Genomic DNA, 19,643 nt, shown 5'->3' with positions numbered 1-19,643 from the left:
GGATATGTCAGAATGAAAAGGAGCTAAAGGCAGCTAAGTTTGCTTGCTATGGTAATCTTTTGGTCTTAGAAGGAGGAAAAATAGGAAGTCTGGATAGAGGAAAGAATGGAAGATGCTTTTCTTGAAAGCAACAAAAAGGAATGATAAGTATTTCAAATAGGATTTTTTTTAAAAAAGAGAAAACAACACCCATTTGTGAAGAGGTATTAGGGCATAGGAACCAAAGCTAATTAGGAGTACTAATTAGGGAAAGCAACCTGTAAGCTAATGGTTCTGGCAATGGATTTTTCTTTCTATTATAATGCTAAAACTCTTAAGTAGATCTTAAAAAAAGGCAGTTTGTGGGTAAATGAGCTGCACTTGGACTAGGAGAAAAAGATACAGAATAAAGGTAAACATGTTTAGAGTAATCCAAAATCACAGATACATCTTTATACACAAACAAAAATACAGCTGACTCTTGAACAACACAGGTTTGAAATGGATGGGTCCACTTATATGTGGATTTTTTCAACAAATATACGTACAGTACTGCAAATGTATTTTGTCTTATGATTTTCTTAGTAACATTTTTTTTTCTAGCTTACTTTAAGAATACAGTATATAATACATATAATATATAAAATATGTGTTCATCAACTATGTTATTAGTAAAGGTTCCAGAAAGCAGCAGGTTATAAGCAGTTGTTTTGGGGTAGTCCAAAGCTCTATGTGAATTTTTGACTGTGTGTGAGTCAGTATCCCAACCCCTGCATTGATGGAAGGGTCAACTATATTATGTTTCACTAATTTTAAGATGCACTTTTTCCAGTTTAATATCTATGAAATGGAGTTGCATCTTATAATCAATGATGCAGTGCAAGTGGCAGTGTTTTCTCTTAGTGGTATAATTATGTGTGTTTTACAATTGGTGGCCTATTAAGATTACAAGAAACACATAAATGTCTATTGTAAATGTAATGATATATAAAAATATCAGGTAAGATATTTTAATACAAACTTTGGTCCACAATTACATCCTTGTACATTACTTATTACATATACAGATGTACTAGGTTCTACTCAATTCTATCATTCTGGTGGGCTCTACAGAGTCTAACTATATGTTTCCCAAAAGTTAACTCAGAGAAAACTAATCTTGGTTATTCCTAAGAAAAAAGAATCAAATTCATTCTTCCCAAATAGATTCATAGATGGATCACTTGTTCAGGTTTATACCTCCCCACTACCTTTAGCCTTTCCAACTATTTAGGTACTTAAGCTCTTAATAACATGTCTTTTGTCTCCATTTTAAGATCAGGTAAAGAAGGGACCAAGTGACTTGCCCAAAGTCACGTAGCTAAAAGTGGTCAAACTACTAAATGACAACAAATCAAATGGAAGTAAACAGGATCTAAAAATTGTCTGGCCCCAATGATCCAGTGACTCTTTTAAAGAAAGAAATATTTTAACATTTCTATGACAGTCAGTGCATTATTAATGTTTACCCACATTCACAAAGTAGAACTACTATATTAGATTCACAAAGATTAAAAATTAACTCACTCTGTTGGTGAGGGTGGGGGTAAAACAGACATTCCTACACAATGCTGACAGAAGTATAAACTGCTAAAATTTCTTTGGAGCGTAATTTGGAAATACTTGAAAAATATCCTTTGGCCCAGCAAATCTCCTTGTAGGATTTTTCTTACAGGCATGTTATCACATGTGCACAAGCAGACTACAGAGTTGTTTGTAACAACAACCTGGACACAACTTAAAGCTCTTCAAGAGGGAGTTGGATACAGAAATTGCGACACAGCCATCAACAGAACACTAATCAGCTATTAAACCAAATAAGCCAGATACATGGAACAAGACAGAATAATCTCAAAGATAAATGATTATATCAACAAATCAAGTGTGCACAGTATACCACCATTTGTGATTAACACAGAATGGGAGAGGAAATAAGGGAGACACCAAACACAAGTTTGTGTATCTGTACACTATGGAAGAACATAAAAATTCCAGAAAGCATCAATGTGTCGGGGTGGGAAACCTGAGAGATTCAGATTAAGTCACCGACAGAAGGAGACTGACTTTCTACTTCTGTAAAAATGTTAATAGTCTTTTTACCAAATATCAGTTATGAATAATAGAAAATATTTTTAATTTCCTTCACATGAATAAATCAACATAAAGATCCATAAGCTCTTCCAGTTTCATCTCTAAGAATCTGGTGAATGTTACCTTTCCATTCTTCTATTGTATGTTCCCTTTCATCTAACTGCTTGTCAGGTATCTTTGGTGGTGGCTGAAAAACACAAGGCAACAATAATTGAGTCAGTTTATTGGGAGTATATAAATTCTTTATAATTATTTGAATTATTAGCCAGGCAGAGACTTTCAAAAATACATCATTAGACCAACACTGACCAATCACCAACAGCCTTCTTATGTAGAGACTAGTTTTGGATGACATTTTCACAACAGGAAAAAAAATGTTTAACTCTCTTTTTTTCTTCTAGTTTTTGAAATTGTCACATTTACATCACAGAATTGTGCTATGCTTTGGACACAACAGTTTGTTTTGTAACTAGTCAGAATGTTTTCCCAAAGTGCTCAACATTCTAGCGCATCATGTACCAAGGCAAAAAGGCAAGAAATAGTGGGATGTAACTTTATTTTGTGTGGAGGGTGCTTGGATATGCTCATTAACTTAAGATACTATTCATGCAAAAACAGAAAAACACCATAATCATTTATGTATATTTTTATTTAAAATTAAAAAGTTTCCTCCAAACCTAACTTTAATTCAATATATTCTTCAAACATTAAGAAAAGAACTTACAGCTTCTGCTTCAGAAGGATCATACCAAACATTGATATACGGGTGCTGGAGAGCTTCATCTACAGAGATCCTTTTAGATGCATCAATTACCAGCATTTTGGATAACAAATCCCTTGCCTGACTGGCTGTAAAAAAAAAATGATGTTAATGTACATGTATTTCATAAAAGTTTTTAAAGTATCATAAATTTTAGAAACTTGAAACTGTCATTTATCAAAAAGTAAATGTTTTAAAAAGAATAGATTTTACTATAAAATCAGGTCATACATATGATTAAAAAAACAGAACTACAAAAAAATAAAAATAAAATAACAAAAATTTATAAATTCCCTTTTTTCCCCCACCCCGAGAGAACACTGGGTTATATCCCTTAAGAACATAAACACACACACACACACACACACACACACCCCAAATGGGACTAAATATACATATTTATAAAAAGTACCTTTAAGTTTGTTGTGTTCCGAGTCAGCTGGGAAAAGTACATCGGGGAAGAGTTTCTCAAAGCTATATCCAGCATATTTAGGTCTGTTTTCAACATAAGTCCTTACTGTTGGCTGTAGTTTCTTCATGAATTCAGGGCATGGTGTTCCAAGCTGTTCAATAACTTTATTCCACTGATCAATATCTAATATCAAGTAGCTAAGAAAAATACTCTGTATCTAATGTTCAACACATTAGCCATATCTATATTAAAATAACAAGAAAACAGCAATTTAAAAAATTCTAAGAAAAGAATGTGGCAGTTATAAATCTTCTGTCTTATAGCCACCTTGTAAAAGGCAATGACTGTAGATAGAAAGTATCAATAAATAAGCTTTGTTAACCTTATTGTGTGTGTGTGTCTACTAATACTGATTTTACCATTAAAACAGAAGCTTAAACCCACAAATTCTAAATACAAATGATAAGTGACTCAAGGAATAATGACAATTACTACCTAGAGGGACTCTAAATTTAAACTGTACATAATTCTAGAATACAAAATCTGTCTTTTGTTCCAGCTTATCAGAAAATGTGAATGCATTTCCTGGAGGATAAGAAATATTTCTTATTATCTGTCCTATATTTTTTTGTTTTCTGCACTAACAGAAAATAACCAGTAGCAATAAAAATGATGGCTTTAACAAAAGTGGCATTTTCTTTTGCCATTCTTTGTTTAGCTTATGTTAATTAAAATGTTTTTAAAGCTCTGAAACCTAAGAAAATGAGTCTGCATTTTGGTAAGCTGTGAGGTTAAGATTCCCTGGTCTTTTTCATCCTAGTTTTTATACTCCAAGTCCTCCCTGCAGACTAACTCAAACTTTACTATAACCCAGTGAGTATGGTTTTTCCCATTCCTCCTCCTATAACAATTCTAAGTGTTACTAACTGATAAACACATAACAGATCACTGTTAATATAAATACTGAAACTAGTCAGATGAACAAAAAGAATGAATCCAAATCTACTCACAATATAAAACTATTACTGCTAAAATTCTCAGATGGAAAAATCAGTATGTTATGTTGAGCAATGAGACAACAACCAAAAGACACAAAACACACAGAACATTAACAAAAGAGGAGGTGGTTGGGGGAACAAAACAAAAGGATGAACAGAAGCAACAGACAATTCTAAAATTCATATTAAGTCCTAAGTACTTCTAGACTTACTCAAGTGTATAATTATTAGAAATTTTAATGCAAGCCATGATTTTTGATTTAGGTTAAATAAATCAACTCAAAGCCAGCAAGTAATTGTGGATAATTAACTTGAGCAGTTGTCAGAATTAACATATAAAACAATAAATGAGGGAAAGGAAAGTCTATGTCAAATAGCAGGTGGTATTTTGAAAGAGTAATTTAACAATACTTCATTATTAGGGAGAGACAAAAATACATTACACCTGACCAAGCTGAAGTGCTACCATACATTTTGACCTTTAGAAACTACATTTTAGGCCAAAGATAAGGATACGATCTGTACCTGGGAACAAAACACCACCTTTGATCATTTCTCCCATGATGCACCCAACTGACCAAATGTCAACTGAAAACAAAATGCAATGACATTAACATAAAGATTTTGGTTAAAATAAAAAAAAAAAAAATTTAAACATTAAAAAAAATCACATACACCATGTATACTTTAAAATTATAGAAAGCAGTATAAAATAAAAATGAATGACAGTGAATGTGCTCTAACTACCAGCAGAGACTGTATGTCCTACTGCCAGATGCAGCCTACAAGTATTTCAGCTTCTTGTCTCAACAATTTTTGAACTATAACAGCCACAAACTTTACATTTGTTTAAAGAAACCCATATATATGAATGTACCATATTTATTTTCATTAGAGAATATAAGGAAGTTCATCACCTAACTAATTTAACTGCTGCAGCAGCACAAGGATACAGTCCCTTCCTGGAAAGAGGATTTTGTGGCAAACCATTTCTCCCATAATGCACCCCACAGACCATAAATCCACTATATGTTTGCAGCACAAAAGAAGGAAAAGCAAAGCAAAAGGTCGTTAAAATCAAAGAAGCATAATATGACTGCATTATATAAAAACTGCAAAACATCACAAAAAGAAAAAAGTGATTTTAATTTTAGCTAATGGAATAATTTAAAACACAAAATATTTTTCAAAAGGCTTTGATTCACAAAAGCAAATGTGAAGTGTAGCCTTTTAACTACATATCTAATTTTAAAGTGAGAGCTATGCACAGAAATCACGTAATTGAAAAACCTATACATTTTGTCTCTAAAAATTGTTCATAAAATATGAAACAGAACCGAACACATCTTTTCAAATAAGGCTGAAAATGAACATGAGGCAGCAAAATTTAAATAATAAAATCTTGACACTATTTTGAGGTTCAACTGTGCATTATACTCTCTCTTTAAGTCAAATAAAAGAAAAAAGCATGAGCAGAAATAATCTAGTATATTAAAATATTTAACAGAAAGCATGTGTTTCTATGAGTCATTACAATTAAAAAGTTAATCAAAAGCTCTTCAGAAATTTTCAAACTGGATTTCAAACTGGATAAATTTATTTGAGAAGTCCTATGTTTATTCTGAATTGTTACTATTTTCTTGGCAATGTCACGATACATTTACCCTATTATCCCAAAAGGAACATGTGCATAGAAAATGAACAAATAATCAATGAAGAAAACTTCATAAAAGAAGTATATTTTATATGTTTTCCACCTAAGGTTTTTTAAACCCATAAAACCAAACTGCTTTCGTTTAAGAAGTTAGTTTTAGTTGGATATAATATGAAAGCTCCCACAGATTTATCTACATGGAGTCTCCATGCTGACTTACTGACCCTCATCAACTTTTAATGGGAGCTCTCAATGCTGGAAAGAATCTGCTAGACAAAGAAAATGGCAATTTGGAAATCTCCACCTGGTTCACTAATACTTAACCCTGAAATTTTATATCTTTGGTTTGAAAATTTGGTTAAAAAAAAAGGAGAGGAGGTAGCTAGATCCATTGTGGTGATCACTTCATAATGTATATATAAAGACTGAATTACTATGATGTACACTTGAAACATAATATTGTATGCCTACTATATACTTCAATTTAAAAAAAAAGGAGAGTAGGTGGTTGCAGTTTAATAGAAGAGGGGAAGAATAAGCAATTCAAAAAGAAAGCCTTAGAAACTTGCATATGTTTTTGAAGTTTCAAGGTCCTTTTTAAGAGCAAAAGAAGAAAGGGGAAGAAGTAAGTGTTAGGGAGAAGTGCCCATGCTGGTGGACTTATGAAATTAGAAGTCTGTACTTTCTAATGTACTCATAAAGAGACTGCCAGCTCATTACAGAATCTTTGTAACAAAGGTGGGAATAAATTTTGGAAATCCTGTAGAACTAAAGTTTCTCTAAAATTTCATATTAAAATTCATATGACTCTATATGATTCTACTTTCAAGAATAAAATTTTAGAGGAAAAGGTAATACTCATAAATCAGTTCAGAGAACAATTTTTTTCCAAGGTTTTCACTTTTGGAATAAATCTACCACAATAAATTTCCCTATAGATTTTAAAGAATAGCAAACTTTAAATATCCAGGACGTAATTTATGCAGGTGACCTTAAGAAAAACATATTTTTAAACAAATTTCAAAAGCTGCAAGCATGAGAAGATATTGCCTGAGTTAGTGAAGACCTTCTCAAAATATGGTGTGCCTGATTCAAACACAAAACTAGCTTTAAATGGTCTAACTGCTTAGTCTATTAGGCAGTTTAAATATGTTCCATTATATTACAGTTCGTAAAAAGCTTTACGGTAGCTTGCAATAAAAGACAAAACAAAGTTGTTAAAACAAGTGGGAGTGAGATGTTACTGAAAGAAGGAAGTTCTAATGTTTAACCTTATTGTTATCATGATTAAGCATTATATTCGACTTTGTTTCCGGAGGCAAAAATGGGCAATAAAGTGATCTATACAATTCCTATCTAAGACAGGAAAGCATGTCAATTCTTTATGATAGTTTCTCTTGGTGCTAATTTCTGGTAGGAAGCTATCACTAAGATCACATTTATAGGACACTGAGTGACACAGTATCTGTGACAATTGATAGCTTTATAGCAAATGCAAAAGTAATCTTCATGATGGTCACTGGAAGTCTCATTTCTCAAAAGAGTCTAATACTAAATCCAACTCACTGAATTCTAAGGTATAAAACAATTTTAGAGAATAAGAAAAAACAGCATGTTAAAGAAAATAATCATAAATATTTAAAGTATTTGTTTTTAATTAATTCAGAAAAGTAAAGGAAATTAAGCTAAAATCCTCAGTTCAATGTTGTCTTTTATAAAAACGAATCTTGAAGATTAATAGAGTTTCTTGATTCAAAGTGAACTGCTGTTCCAGATTCCTTACTAAAAAAAAAAAAAATCTCGGTCCTATTCTAGGGAGTATTTTCGATGAAATGACCACATTTTAAAAGTTACAGTTTAAGTCCATAATAATCCTGTGTAGATTTATTTATGTCCTAAATATCTGCAATTCAACAAAACTTAAGTTACATGTATGTACATATATATATATAACATTTTAAGACATACGTGAACTACATGCCTGATCATTGTCTTCAACCTTGATTCTAATGCTGAAATATTTAATTGAATATACCCACATACAATAATGCCATTTCTTTAAGGTGGGACACAAGGCTCTGATGAAACACTGTTTCTTCCAAAAGATCACCTTAATTATCCATCAGCTTTGCAGAATGGCCTCACTGTAGCTCTTAAAGTTTACACTAAGTGCTATAACTTTAGTTTCATACGTTTAGAAATAGGTTCAAATATCACTAATGCAAAGTAGGATTATTACTAAAGATAAACTGTTAGTCCACCATATACTTCCTTGAGCCCCTGTTAGAAATACTCATTTTCAAGTTATAGGCAAGCAAATGGCATTATGTTCTGTTTTAGGAGCCACTGCAACAAATCCTTTATCCAGCTGTAGTGTTGATAGTTATGTACTTATATTTAAATAAATAGGGGCCCCAAGTTTTTCCAAACATTTATGACAAAATTTATAGTTCCTTTCAAACTTGTGATAAACATTTCAGTGATACATTTAACTTCTATGCACTTCAGCTTAAAAATTTCACATAAGAAATCTGATAAACAAAAGCAAATAACAGTATTTCAAGTAAATAGTGTTTGCTGACCGTTTTCTTTGTAGCCCATCCCTAGGATGACCTCAGGTGCTCTGTAGTAGCGAGTCACTACGTAAGGTGTCATCATAAAACTAGTTCCTGCAGTCCTGGCCAGTCCAAAGTCAAGAATCTTCAAAGTGCAGTCTGATTTTACCACTATATTACTGGGCTTTAAGTCCTTCAAAATATTAAAAACAAAAAAATGACTGCTATGATATATATAAACATTTTACAGTTTACAAGTTATTAGATCACTTTTAAAAAAAAAAGATTTATTTATTTGAGAGAGAGAGAGAGGAAGTGTGTGAGTGAGCAGGGGGTGGGGCAGAGGGAGAGAGAGAATCCCAAGCAGACTCCCTGCTGAGCAGGGAGCCTGAAATGGGGCTCCACCCCATGACCCTGAGATCATGAGCGGAGCTGAAATCAAGTCAGATGCTTAACCCACTGAGCCACCCAGGTGTCCCATTATTAGATTACTTATAAAACAATTCATGACAACTGTTGTAGTTTCTCTCATTATAATCAACATCACACTGCTCAGATTCATCGTAACAGGCAATGTTGAGAAATTAGCTTGATGGCATTCTTCACTTATGAATACCTACATACAGATTAGAGAAATTTGTAATGTTTTATTTTCTAGAAATTATGATTAGCTAGAAATTTTCAATCAAGTGCAATAAAAGCAGTTTGCAAGGCATTTCAAAGTTATTATAGTAAGAGAAAGAGAATCATAAGTTAGCATTTATGCTCACTTGTATACTAAATTACCAGATTTTTTAAAAATCTCATTTTAGGGCTGCCCAGGTGGCTCAGTTGGTTGAGTGTTCAACTCTGCATTTTGGCTCAGGTCGTGATCTCAGAGTCATGGGTTCGAGCCCTGCATCGGGTTCCACACTCAGCAGGGAGTCTTCTTGAGATTCTCCCTCTCCCTCTGCTCCTCCCCTCCCCACTCGTTCTTTTTTAAAAAGATTTTATTTGAGAGGGAGAGAACACGCTAGCAGGGGGAGGGGTAGAGGGAGAGGGAGAATCTCAAGCAGACTCCCCACTGAGTGTGGAACTCAATGCAGGGTTTGATTCTAGGACCCTGAGATCACGACCTGAGCTGAAGGCAGATGCTTAACTGACTAAGCCATCCAGGCGCCCCCAAAAAATCTCATTTTAAAGTCACAGTAAGCTTTATATAGATATTACAAGTCAACAACGGGTCATTCCATGTCAATTCAAGCAAATGTCATTTGACCTTTCAAACCAGCAGACTTTCAATTCTAAAGGACTGAAATGGTCATTATCAGTCTTTCCATAACTGGATTCCCACTTGAAATTACACAAATTTGTTCATAAAATTGTCATCTGCCCATGGAAGTCGGACATCACTGTCTTGGTGCCACTAATCCATAAAATTACTTGCTGTTGATGCTACTAAATAATGTCCTTGTGAGGAATTTTCCACCTAACCCAACCTTAAGGAATTCTGTGTTATGATCATTAAAAGGCATTCATGACTTCAAGTCCAACACACTGCCTGTTAACTCCGATGAATCTTATTATGAACCAAGAAACCAAAGAAAGCAAGCACAGTATATCCACACCACAAAACCATTCCATTACTGGTACTGACAAGTAGTATATAACATTCAATGCCAGTGATTAATACAAAAGAAAAAAAGCTGGCCTGAAAGACAGTTTACACTTTGTAACGTTTACATCCAGAAAATCACATATGTTGTCTTTAGCATATTTTGACAGGTGATCATGAATAGGTTTAGAAGATATGTAATCTAAGGGATTTTTCAAATTAAAAATAGGTATCAACAGGCTTAGTGAAATAGAAGATGAAAATTTTCATTATTGCTATTCTGTAAATATAAACTGAACATTATTTACAAAATACATTATCTCAGCAAAGTAACACAGCCTGTTCAAGAATTACATATTGCAAGCTTTGATACTACTTCAGTATCTACTGTGATGGGTAAAGATTAATGGCTCTTTATACTACTGCATTCTAGCCTAGAGATAAGATTTCAACCTTAAACACTTTTGGAAAGATTAAGAGCACAATACAATTTTTTTAGAAATATTTTTTATCAAGAAAAAACAGTCAAAAAATGCTTCAAAGAATATTACCTGAAATTCATCTTTGTATATCTATACCTTTCTACAGATGTTAATAACGTTGTTAATTATATATGAGAAGAATAAGTGAACTTGTATAAATTTGTGGCAGAGGAAGTAGAACTAACCTAATATTCCGACTTCTCCCCCCAAATTTTTCAGCTTCCTTACATGCAAGAACTAACTGTGATTAGTTCTAGTCAACAGGACGGGAGCGGGAGTGAAGAACAGAAGGGCCATGCACAACATCCTGTCGTCTCTTCCTCTGCTTTGTTGATTAGTACCATTCCAGGTAGTGGATCTTCCGTCAGCCCAGGTTGTTGAGCACCTAAGTAAGGCAGAATCCCTACCCTACCATGATCTACCCTGGACATGTAGTGTGGAAAATAAACCTTAGTTGTGTTAAGCTACTACGAATTTAGGGTTTGTTACCTTGGCATAGCCTAGTGGTAACGCTGTTATTTATAAGAAGAAGTGCGTATTTGGTCTTTGTCCCAATTACAGGCACACAGCTCCTAAAACCCTTAGAATTACCTAAAAGGTAAGAGCAATAAAGGTGAAAAGAGTGCCTTTTGTTATTCATAAGAAGTCCCTTTCTGGGCACCTGGGTGGCTCAGTCAGTTGAGCATGGGCCTCTTGATTTTGGCTCAGGTCTCAGAGTTGTGAAACTGAGCCCCATATGTCTGGCTCCATGCTGGGCATGGAGCCTGCCTAAGATTCTCTCTCTCTCTCCCTCTACCTCTGTACCACCCTCCTCCTGCACCCCTGTACTCCTGCTCCTACCACAGTTTATGTTAATGAGGTGACTTCTGGAAATTTTCAAAGGATGGGGGTTGACTGCCAGGAGAAACAACAAAGTAATTAAAGGGTTGGAACTTTCAGCATTTCCTACCCCAAACCTCCAGGGAGTGGGGAGGGCTAAAGACTGAGTTCCATCATCAAAGGCCAATGATTTAATCAATCATGCCAGGTAGTGAAGTCTCCATAAAAAACCAAAAGGACTGGTAAGGAGAACTTGCAGGTTGGTGAACATGCATAAGTGCTGGGAGACTGGTGCACCCAGACAGGGCATGGAAGCTCTGGCCCCTTCCCATTTACCTTGCCCAATACATCTCTCCATTTGGCTGTTTCTGGTTATGTCCTTTGTAATAAACTGGTAATCTAGTAAGTAAAATGTTCTCCTGATTTCTGTGAGCCACTCTAGCAAATTAATTGAGCCTGAGGAGGGGGGTTTTGCAAATCTCTGAATTACAACCAGTAGGTCAAAGCCACAGATAACAACCTGGGTTTGAGATGGCATCTGAACAGCAGGCACTTGTAGAACTGATCCCTTAACCTGTTGGATCTGATGCTATCCAGGTAGGTAATATCAGGATTAAGTTAAAGTACAAGATCCCCAGCCGGTGTCCAGAGAACCTGAGACTTGTTTGGTGTGGGAAAAACTACCACACATTTAGTGTTAGAAGTAATAATGTAAGAGTAAAGGAGACACCTAGAAATGCTTTTCCTATATTATACTAGTCTAACATTGAACTTAGTGTCAGAAGTGGGATGTTACTATTATAAACACAGGATCACAGCTTAGCAGTTTGATCAGCAGGCAGCAGGGAAACTAATACCAGAGGTTGGATAGGTGATCCAGGTTATAGAACAGCAATACACTTCATGATACCGCCCCTTGCAATCACCTGGAAAGCACAACACTTGCATAATGAACCTGAAACTCTAGAACAAGGGTTAACAAATTAAGGCCTGTCTGTTTTTGTGAAGAAAGTTTTATTAGAACACAGTCCTGCCCACTTAATCACCTACTGTATACAGCTGCTTCTGTGTTACAATGGCAGAGTTGAATAGCTGTGAGACTCTATCATCTGCAAAGCCTAAACTATTTACCGTCAAGCCTTTATAGAAAAAGTTAGCTGACCCCTGCTCTAGAAGAGATTGGAAAGCAAAACTTTAGTAGTGTGTTGGTGGCTACTAGCTGCATTTGAAAGAACTGGCCACTTTAAAAGCAGAAATGAACGGGAACCAGAATCTAGAATTTCAGGACCTTGCCATTCTAGAAAAGTTAAATGCTACTAAACCCTTAAAAAAAAAATGGCAGATTGCCCCGTAAATCTCTCCCCCACCCAACCCAGGACATAGATGTTCCTTGACTTCATGATGGGGTTATGTCCCAATAAACCCTCATAAGTTGAAAACATCGTAAGTTGAAAATGCATTTAATACACCTAACCTACCGAACATCATAGTTTAGGCTAGCCTACCTTAAACATGCTCAGAACACTTACCTTAGCCCTATGGATGGGTAAAATCATCTGAGGCAAACCCTACTTTATAATAAAGTTGTTGGAGTATCTCATGTAATTTACTGAGTAGTGTCCCGAAAGTGAAATCAGGATGACTGTTGGGGCACAGAATACTTGTAAGTGTAGTGGTTGTTCACCCTGTGACTGCCTGGCTGGCTGGGAGCTGCGGCTCACCGCTGCTGCTCAGCCGCATAAGACAGTAGCGTCCTACATACTGCTAACCCCGGCACAGTGTGAAATGTGTATCACTTTTTACACCACTGTAAAGTCGAAAAATTAGGTTGAACCACCATAAGGAGGGGACCATCTGTACTCCTCCATTTTATTAATGAGCCTTGACAGATGACTTGTTTAGGCAATGGAAAGTGAGGGAATATGATGTTCACCAAATCTGAAAAAGTTTTCAATATGCTTGATTAAGCTTGGCTCTTGCTCCGCTACCTTTCACCATGAGAAAACGATGTGCCCCAGGGAGGCACTCCTTTGGCCTGAACGAGGGCAAACCCTGAATCTGACCCCATGATCTGGAGCAGTGCCACACAACCAACCTGCAGACCCCTGAGCAAGCAATGAACGTTATGTTAAGCCACCGATACCTTGGATTTGTTTTCCGTGCATCACTTCCACTTAATAATCCTGAAAACCTCTGAGGGAAAAAGAGCTGTACATTCTTTCAGTTGATGAAAATGCCTTAGACTTGCCAACAGAAGCCTGAAAGCTTAAAGGTAGACATTAAGTTGAAGAATATAGAGCCAGTGACTAACAAATGTGCTCTGAAAATAACTATAATTAAAAAGCAGCAGCCTCCTAAGTTTCTGAGAGAGCTGTACTATCAAAAAACTCCACTAGCCTGTGACTTTTCTAGCCTGAAAACAATGGTTTTCAATTCAGGGCAATTCTGCCCTCAGGGGATAGTTGGCAGTGTTTGGAGACATTTTTGGTTGTCACAATTGGGGAGTATTGGTGGCATCTAGTGGGTAGAGGCCAGGAATGTGCTCAACATTCTACAATGCACAGGACAGCTCCTCAAAAGAAAGAATTCTTCATCCAAAACATCAACAGTGTCCAGATTGAGAAGGACTGCCTTAAAATGACACTTAGGCCCCCAATCTTTTACAGACAGTAAGCTAAGAAAGCTGAGCAGCCCCCAAGGAGAACACATTTTCCAATAACCACTTTAGATATATTCAAAAGGATAGTAGAAAAGAAAGGCTCTTCACAGAACGGAGCCACAGAGAACAGTGGACAGAGCAATCCCTGCAGAAATGAGATTCAGGGACTAATCAAGGAATATCCCCACCACCCCCACCCCATCCCCAAGGGAAGTGACACTGATAATGTCTGCCCAACAGAATGTCCTTCTTTTTAAAAATAATTTTAAAGATGTATTTATTTATTTCAGAGAGAGTAAGAGAGCCTTAGGCAGAGCGTGGAGCCCAACACAGGGCTTGATCCCACGATGCTGAGATCATGACGTGAGCTGAAACCAAGAGTCAGATGCTTAACCGAGCCCAACACAGTGCCTGACCCCATGATGCTGAGATCATGACCTGAGCCAAAACCAAGAGTCAGATGCTTAACCGACTGTACCACTCAGGCACCTCTGCCCAACAGAATTTCAAATTACAAATTACAAATAACCAATGACTAAACTTTTCAATTTCCCAAATGGGACGGTTTACTGGATATGAAGTAGAGATTACCATGTATCACTTGGAAATAAATGCCTTGATAGACTAGGACTTTGAGTTATCTCCCCTAAGCAGGGGGTGAGTGTACTACGTGTGGAATAAAGGGAGCAAAGAAATGTTTGATGACCAGAAGGGAAGACTGTGACAGAGACTAATGCTCACGCATGCTGAAGTCTGCCTCTCCACATCTCCCTGTCCCTTATAATTAGGCAGGTCCTCATGTTCTGCCAATGGGCTCAGAGCAGAAGTGATGTGTGTCACTTCCAGGCCAAAGCATAGAAGAGACAGTACACACCACCTGGCTTTCTCTTCCCCTGACACAATGACCAGAACTATGCAGCTGGTGGAGCCTCATTCAGCTTGGGTCTCTGAGTGACTATGTGGAACCCCATTCCCAGCCCTGACTTGTACTAAAACCCTAAGGGATGAAAGTTCAGGTTATTTTACCAAGTAAACGATCTTAGACCAGCAGAGGTATTAGGCTGGGGTGGAGGGTATTTAGACTTAGTAGTAGAGCAGAGAGATGAGTATCAGTTGTGGCCTCAAGACCAGCTTCAGGAGTGGGTGCTGTAGTTTATCCCATTAAACTTCTTGTAAGTGACTCAAGGAACAAACATCAAATAAAATCCTGGAGGAACAGTTTCCAGAACTTACTGTATGAAGGAAATAGGAACAAGTGGCACCAGAGGTGTCCTATAGTGAGTCCTGTGGTGCCTGTTCTGATCCCTGGTTCAGGATCTCTTCCAGCTGCTAGCAGTATTGGTTGCTGAGTTTTCAGCAAATCTCTCTCCTGGAATTGCCTTCAGCCACAGAGAACCACTTTTCCAAGGTCATGCTGCTCCTCAAAGTCCAATTGAGTCACCAGCTGAGGACTCTGGAGTGATTGCACCCAATTCAATTTTTCTCTCTGTCCAGTATTTCTTTACTCCCTTAAAGATGTTGATGCTGAGGGGACTCCCCAACAAACTTCTTACATGTATATCTCCATCCTAGAGACTGTTTCCCAGATAGCCTGACCTAAAATAAAGGCACATTCTTCTTCACAAGTAACAGATCCTAGTATGTCTCTTATTAGCTCAAATTTATTATGTAAGTCTTCTATAGTTATACTGTATTTTTACCACTTTATCCATCCACACTAAGGGAGTATGTTAAAATATCCCAATACGATCGTGTTCGGATAATTCTTCTATTTTCCACAGTTTAAGCTTTGTGTTACAATTCCACTGCATGTATAAAGTTCTTGACAGTTACTTATCCAAATAGGTGGATTACACCCATTTTCCTCACAAAGTCACTGAAAAATGCTTTGTCCCTGGCCCCACCATATTCAGTGCATTTGATTAAATACAGTCATCCTTGTTCTCATGTTTTATTTTGCCAATACCTTTGCTTTCAGCCTTTGGAAGCTAGCTACAATTATCTGCATTACAGAAACACATGGTGGTGGTGGTTTTGTACGTCAAAATTTGAACTTTGTTCATTAAGGGGTTAATCCCCTTTACCCATTGTTTTATATATTGGTCTTCTGTAATTTAATGTTTCCTGTTTATGTTTCCTGCTATTTCATTTGTTTCCTCTTCTATCATGTAGTCTGTGATTTGTTTTACCCACCTGCTAGCCCCATTAATCTGAAAATTTTCTATTTGGAAAATTTTACTTTACTAAAATCAAATTAACTTCCATGGTGGCAGAGTACTGTCCTGGTTCACAGGGCAAAAGAAACAAACAAAAACAAAACCCAGAAGTTTTAACTCATTTGCCTCACACAATATATAATGGGATGAGGAAGATAATATACTCTCCCATGTGAAGAGATTTCTCTTATGTTGCCTAAAGATGGCATTAGACATTAGACATGATAGTAGTTGCATATGCAATATACAAAGCAATTCAGTTAGAATGATAACTAAGAATAAGCCTAAATAACTCACATACATAATTGTCTTAAAATAGATAACTTGAGCACGAATCTCTGTATTCATTTTGAGTTAGGTTATTTGACACAAGGTAGCTCAAAGATATAATTCCACTGAATTAAATACTTTTCAAGAAATTCCTCTCAAATTAGATGCTATTCTTTTCAAAGAATAAGCTAGAATTAAAACTAAAATACAAAAACACATGTCCACACAAAAACTTGCACACGCACACATACATGTCAGCATTGCTTATGATAGCCAAAAAATGGTTAACAACCCAAATGTCCCTTAAGTGATGAATGGTAAACAAAATGTGGTATACATCCGTAAAATGAACTATTATTTGGCAATAAAAAGAAATGAAGTACTGATAACACGATAAATAGATGGATGAACCTTGAGAACACTATGCTAGGGAAAAGAAGCCAGACATAAAAGACCACATTATATATATAATTCCACTTATATGAAATAGCCAGAGTAGGCAAATATATGGAGATAGAAAGTAGGTTAGTAGTTGTGTAGGGCTGGGAGTGAAGGGAACAGGGAATAACAGGAACTGAAGGCTAATAAGTACAGGATTTCTTTAAAGGTGGTGAAAATGTTCTAAAATTAAATTGTGCTGATGGTTGTACAACCTTTGAATATAATATAATTACACACTTTATAAACTGTATGGTATGTGAATTACATGTCAATAAAGCAGTTAAAAAACAGATTACAAAAATATAAACTATTTCTGAATATATGAGAAACACAACTCCGATACTCAGTTTTATATAATTGATAATGATAGGATATTTTATATACCGCTCCATTTCAGAGCAAAACTAAGCTTATACTACTCCATATAAATCAGTGAAATGCAACTTTCCCAAAGTATAATTAAAGGCAGTGATGTCAGCAAAAATGGAAGAGTAGATTGCTCCACAGACACACCAAAAAGCAAAGCAAAATGGATCAGAATAAACTTTTTCAAAAATCTGGAAAACAGTTAAATGTTCACAACAACCAAGTAAACACAGAATCAAGAAAAAGGCAACTTAAAAACAAAAGGAAAGATGTGTGGTGTTTTTACTAGCCCTTGTTCCACCCATCTTCCTGGCTGGGTGGGAGGGTCTTGAAGAAAGCAGCCTGCATTCTCACTGTGGGACTCTAGTCTTGGGCTAGATAGGGGGCATTTCTCAAAAACACTGTGAGGAAAATGAATAACCCATTCTGCCTGTGACAAAACATTAAAGTTGAAGAAAACAAGACATGACATACCATCAAGTGTACAACATATGCATAATGGAAGTCCCAAATAAGAGGAAAAAGGAAAAGGAGCAGAAAAAATATTTGAAAAAATAATGACTGAAAAATTCCAAATTTAATGAAAGACTAAATCTATACACCCAAGGTGCTCAGTGAACTCCAAGGATAAAAGCAAGAAGATCTACACTGAGACATATTATAATCAAACTGCTGAAAGCCAAAGACAAAAAGAGAATCTTAAGAATCAAGAGAAGCAACTTAGCACTTATAAGAGATCCTCAATGGTATTAACAACTGATTTCTCAAAAGAAACTATACAGGCCAAAAGACAGTGAAAAGACACATTTAAACTGCTAAAAGAAAAAAAATTTCCAAACAAAAATTCTGTATCTAACCAACTATCCTTCAAAAGTAAAGGAGATAAGTAAGATACTTTGAGATAAATAAAAGCTATGGGAATTTGTTGTTAGTTACACCTGCCCTATAAAGAAGGCTAAAGTAGCCCCTCAGGTAAAAATAAAAGGACATTAAACAGTAAATTGAAGCTGTAAGAAGAAATAAAGAATACTGGTAAAGGTAATTACATAGGTAAATAAAAAGGTCAGTATTACTGTGTTTTGGGTTTCTAACTCCTATTTTTTTTCCAGTATGATTTAAAAGACAAATGCATTAAACAATAATTGCATTTCTATCTTACTGGGCACACAGTGTATAAATATGTAATATGTGACAACTACAACATAAGGGGGAAGAACAGACTGTATATAGGAACAGAGTTTTTGTGAAGGTAAGGTGGTAATAATTCAAAATAAATTGTTATAAGTTGAAGACATTAATTGCAATCCTAATGGTAACCTTTAAGAAATACTCCCTCCAAAAACAGGAGAATACAGATTTTTCTAAGTGCACATGGAATATTCTTCGGAACAGACTACATGTTGGGTAAGTCTCAATAAATTTTAAAAGACAGAAATCATACAATGTATCTTCTCTGACCACAATGGAATGAAGATAGAAATCAAGAAAAAAAGAAAACTGGAAAATTCACAAATTTGTGGAAATTAAACAACATACTCTTAAACAACCAATGGGGCAAAGAACAATTCACAAGGAAAATGAGAAAATATTTTGAGATGAATGAAAATGAATATACAACACATAAAAATGTAGGGAATACAGAAAAAGCAGGCTCAGAGGGCAATTTCATAGCTGTGTTTAAGCTGCTGAGTCTGTGTTATTTTGTTATGGCAACCCAAGCAGACTAATACAACTTAAGTAAACAGAAAGACATTCATCGGGTGTCTGTGAACCGGAATACTAAGTATAGTTAAGAAGGCAAAACAACCCAAGCAATCCACAATCAATAAATGAAATCTTTATTAAAATTCCAATCGCCTTTCTGCAGAAATGGAAAAGCTGACATTCAAATCCACATGGAGTCACAAGGGGCCTTGAACAGTCAAAACAATATTTAAAAAGAATAAAGTTGGAGGGCTCACACTTTCTCATTTTCCCAAAACTTACTAGAAGACTACAGTATCAATTTATCTATTTTTTTTCTTTGGTTGATTGTGCTTTTTGGTACCATTTGTAAGAATTCATTGTCAAATCATTAAGGTTTACCCTTACGTTTTCTTTCAAGAGTTTTATAGCTTTAGCTCTTATGTTTAGGTCACTGACCCATTTTGAGTTAATTTTTGTGTACGATGTGAGGTAAGGATCCAAATTCATTCTTTTGCTTGTGGAAATCCAGTTGTCCCAGCCCCACTTCCTTTTTTTTTTTTAAGATTTTATTTATTTGACAGAGAGAGATACAGCGAGAGAGGGAACACAAGCAGGGGGAGTG

General features: G+C 35.8%; 1 protein-coding gene across 4 annotated transcripts in view; it reads right to left on the bottom strand.

The window, feature by feature from the left end:
- Positions 1 to 19,643, bottom strand: part of MAPK8 (mitogen-activated protein kinase 8) — a 113,151-nt gene that overhangs the window by 10,241 nt on the left and 83,267 nt on the right. For 3 of the 4 annotated variants that reach the window (XM_035023594.1, XM_035023581.1, XM_035023604.1), the window contains exons 6-10: positions 8,516 to 8,681; positions 4,796 to 4,867; positions 3,282 to 3,464; positions 2,834 to 2,958; positions 2,233 to 2,296 (exon numbers count right to left, since the gene is read on the bottom strand). In XM_035023594.1, coding sequence (XP_034879485.1) covers positions 2,233 to 2,296; positions 2,834 to 2,958; positions 3,282 to 3,464; positions 4,796 to 4,867; positions 8,516 to 8,681 — 610 coding nt within the window. Of the gene's footprint in view, positions 1 to 2,232; positions 2,297 to 2,833; positions 2,959 to 3,281; positions 3,465 to 4,795; positions 4,868 to 5,232; positions 5,305 to 8,515; positions 8,682 to 19,643 lie in introns of all 4 variants that reach the window. The other variant, XM_035023587.1, reaches the window with a different exon arrangement.

The sequence above is a fragment of the Mirounga leonina genome, unplaced genomic scaffold (genome assembly GCF_011800145.1).
Source record: "Mirounga leonina isolate KUSES-001 unplaced genomic scaffold, KU_Mleo_1.0 Mir_114, whole genome shotgun sequence".
Classification (NCBI taxonomy): domain Eukaryota; kingdom Metazoa; phylum Chordata; class Mammalia; order Carnivora; family Phocidae; genus Mirounga; species Mirounga leonina.
This window is presented reverse-complemented; position numbering and strand designations above follow the sequence as displayed.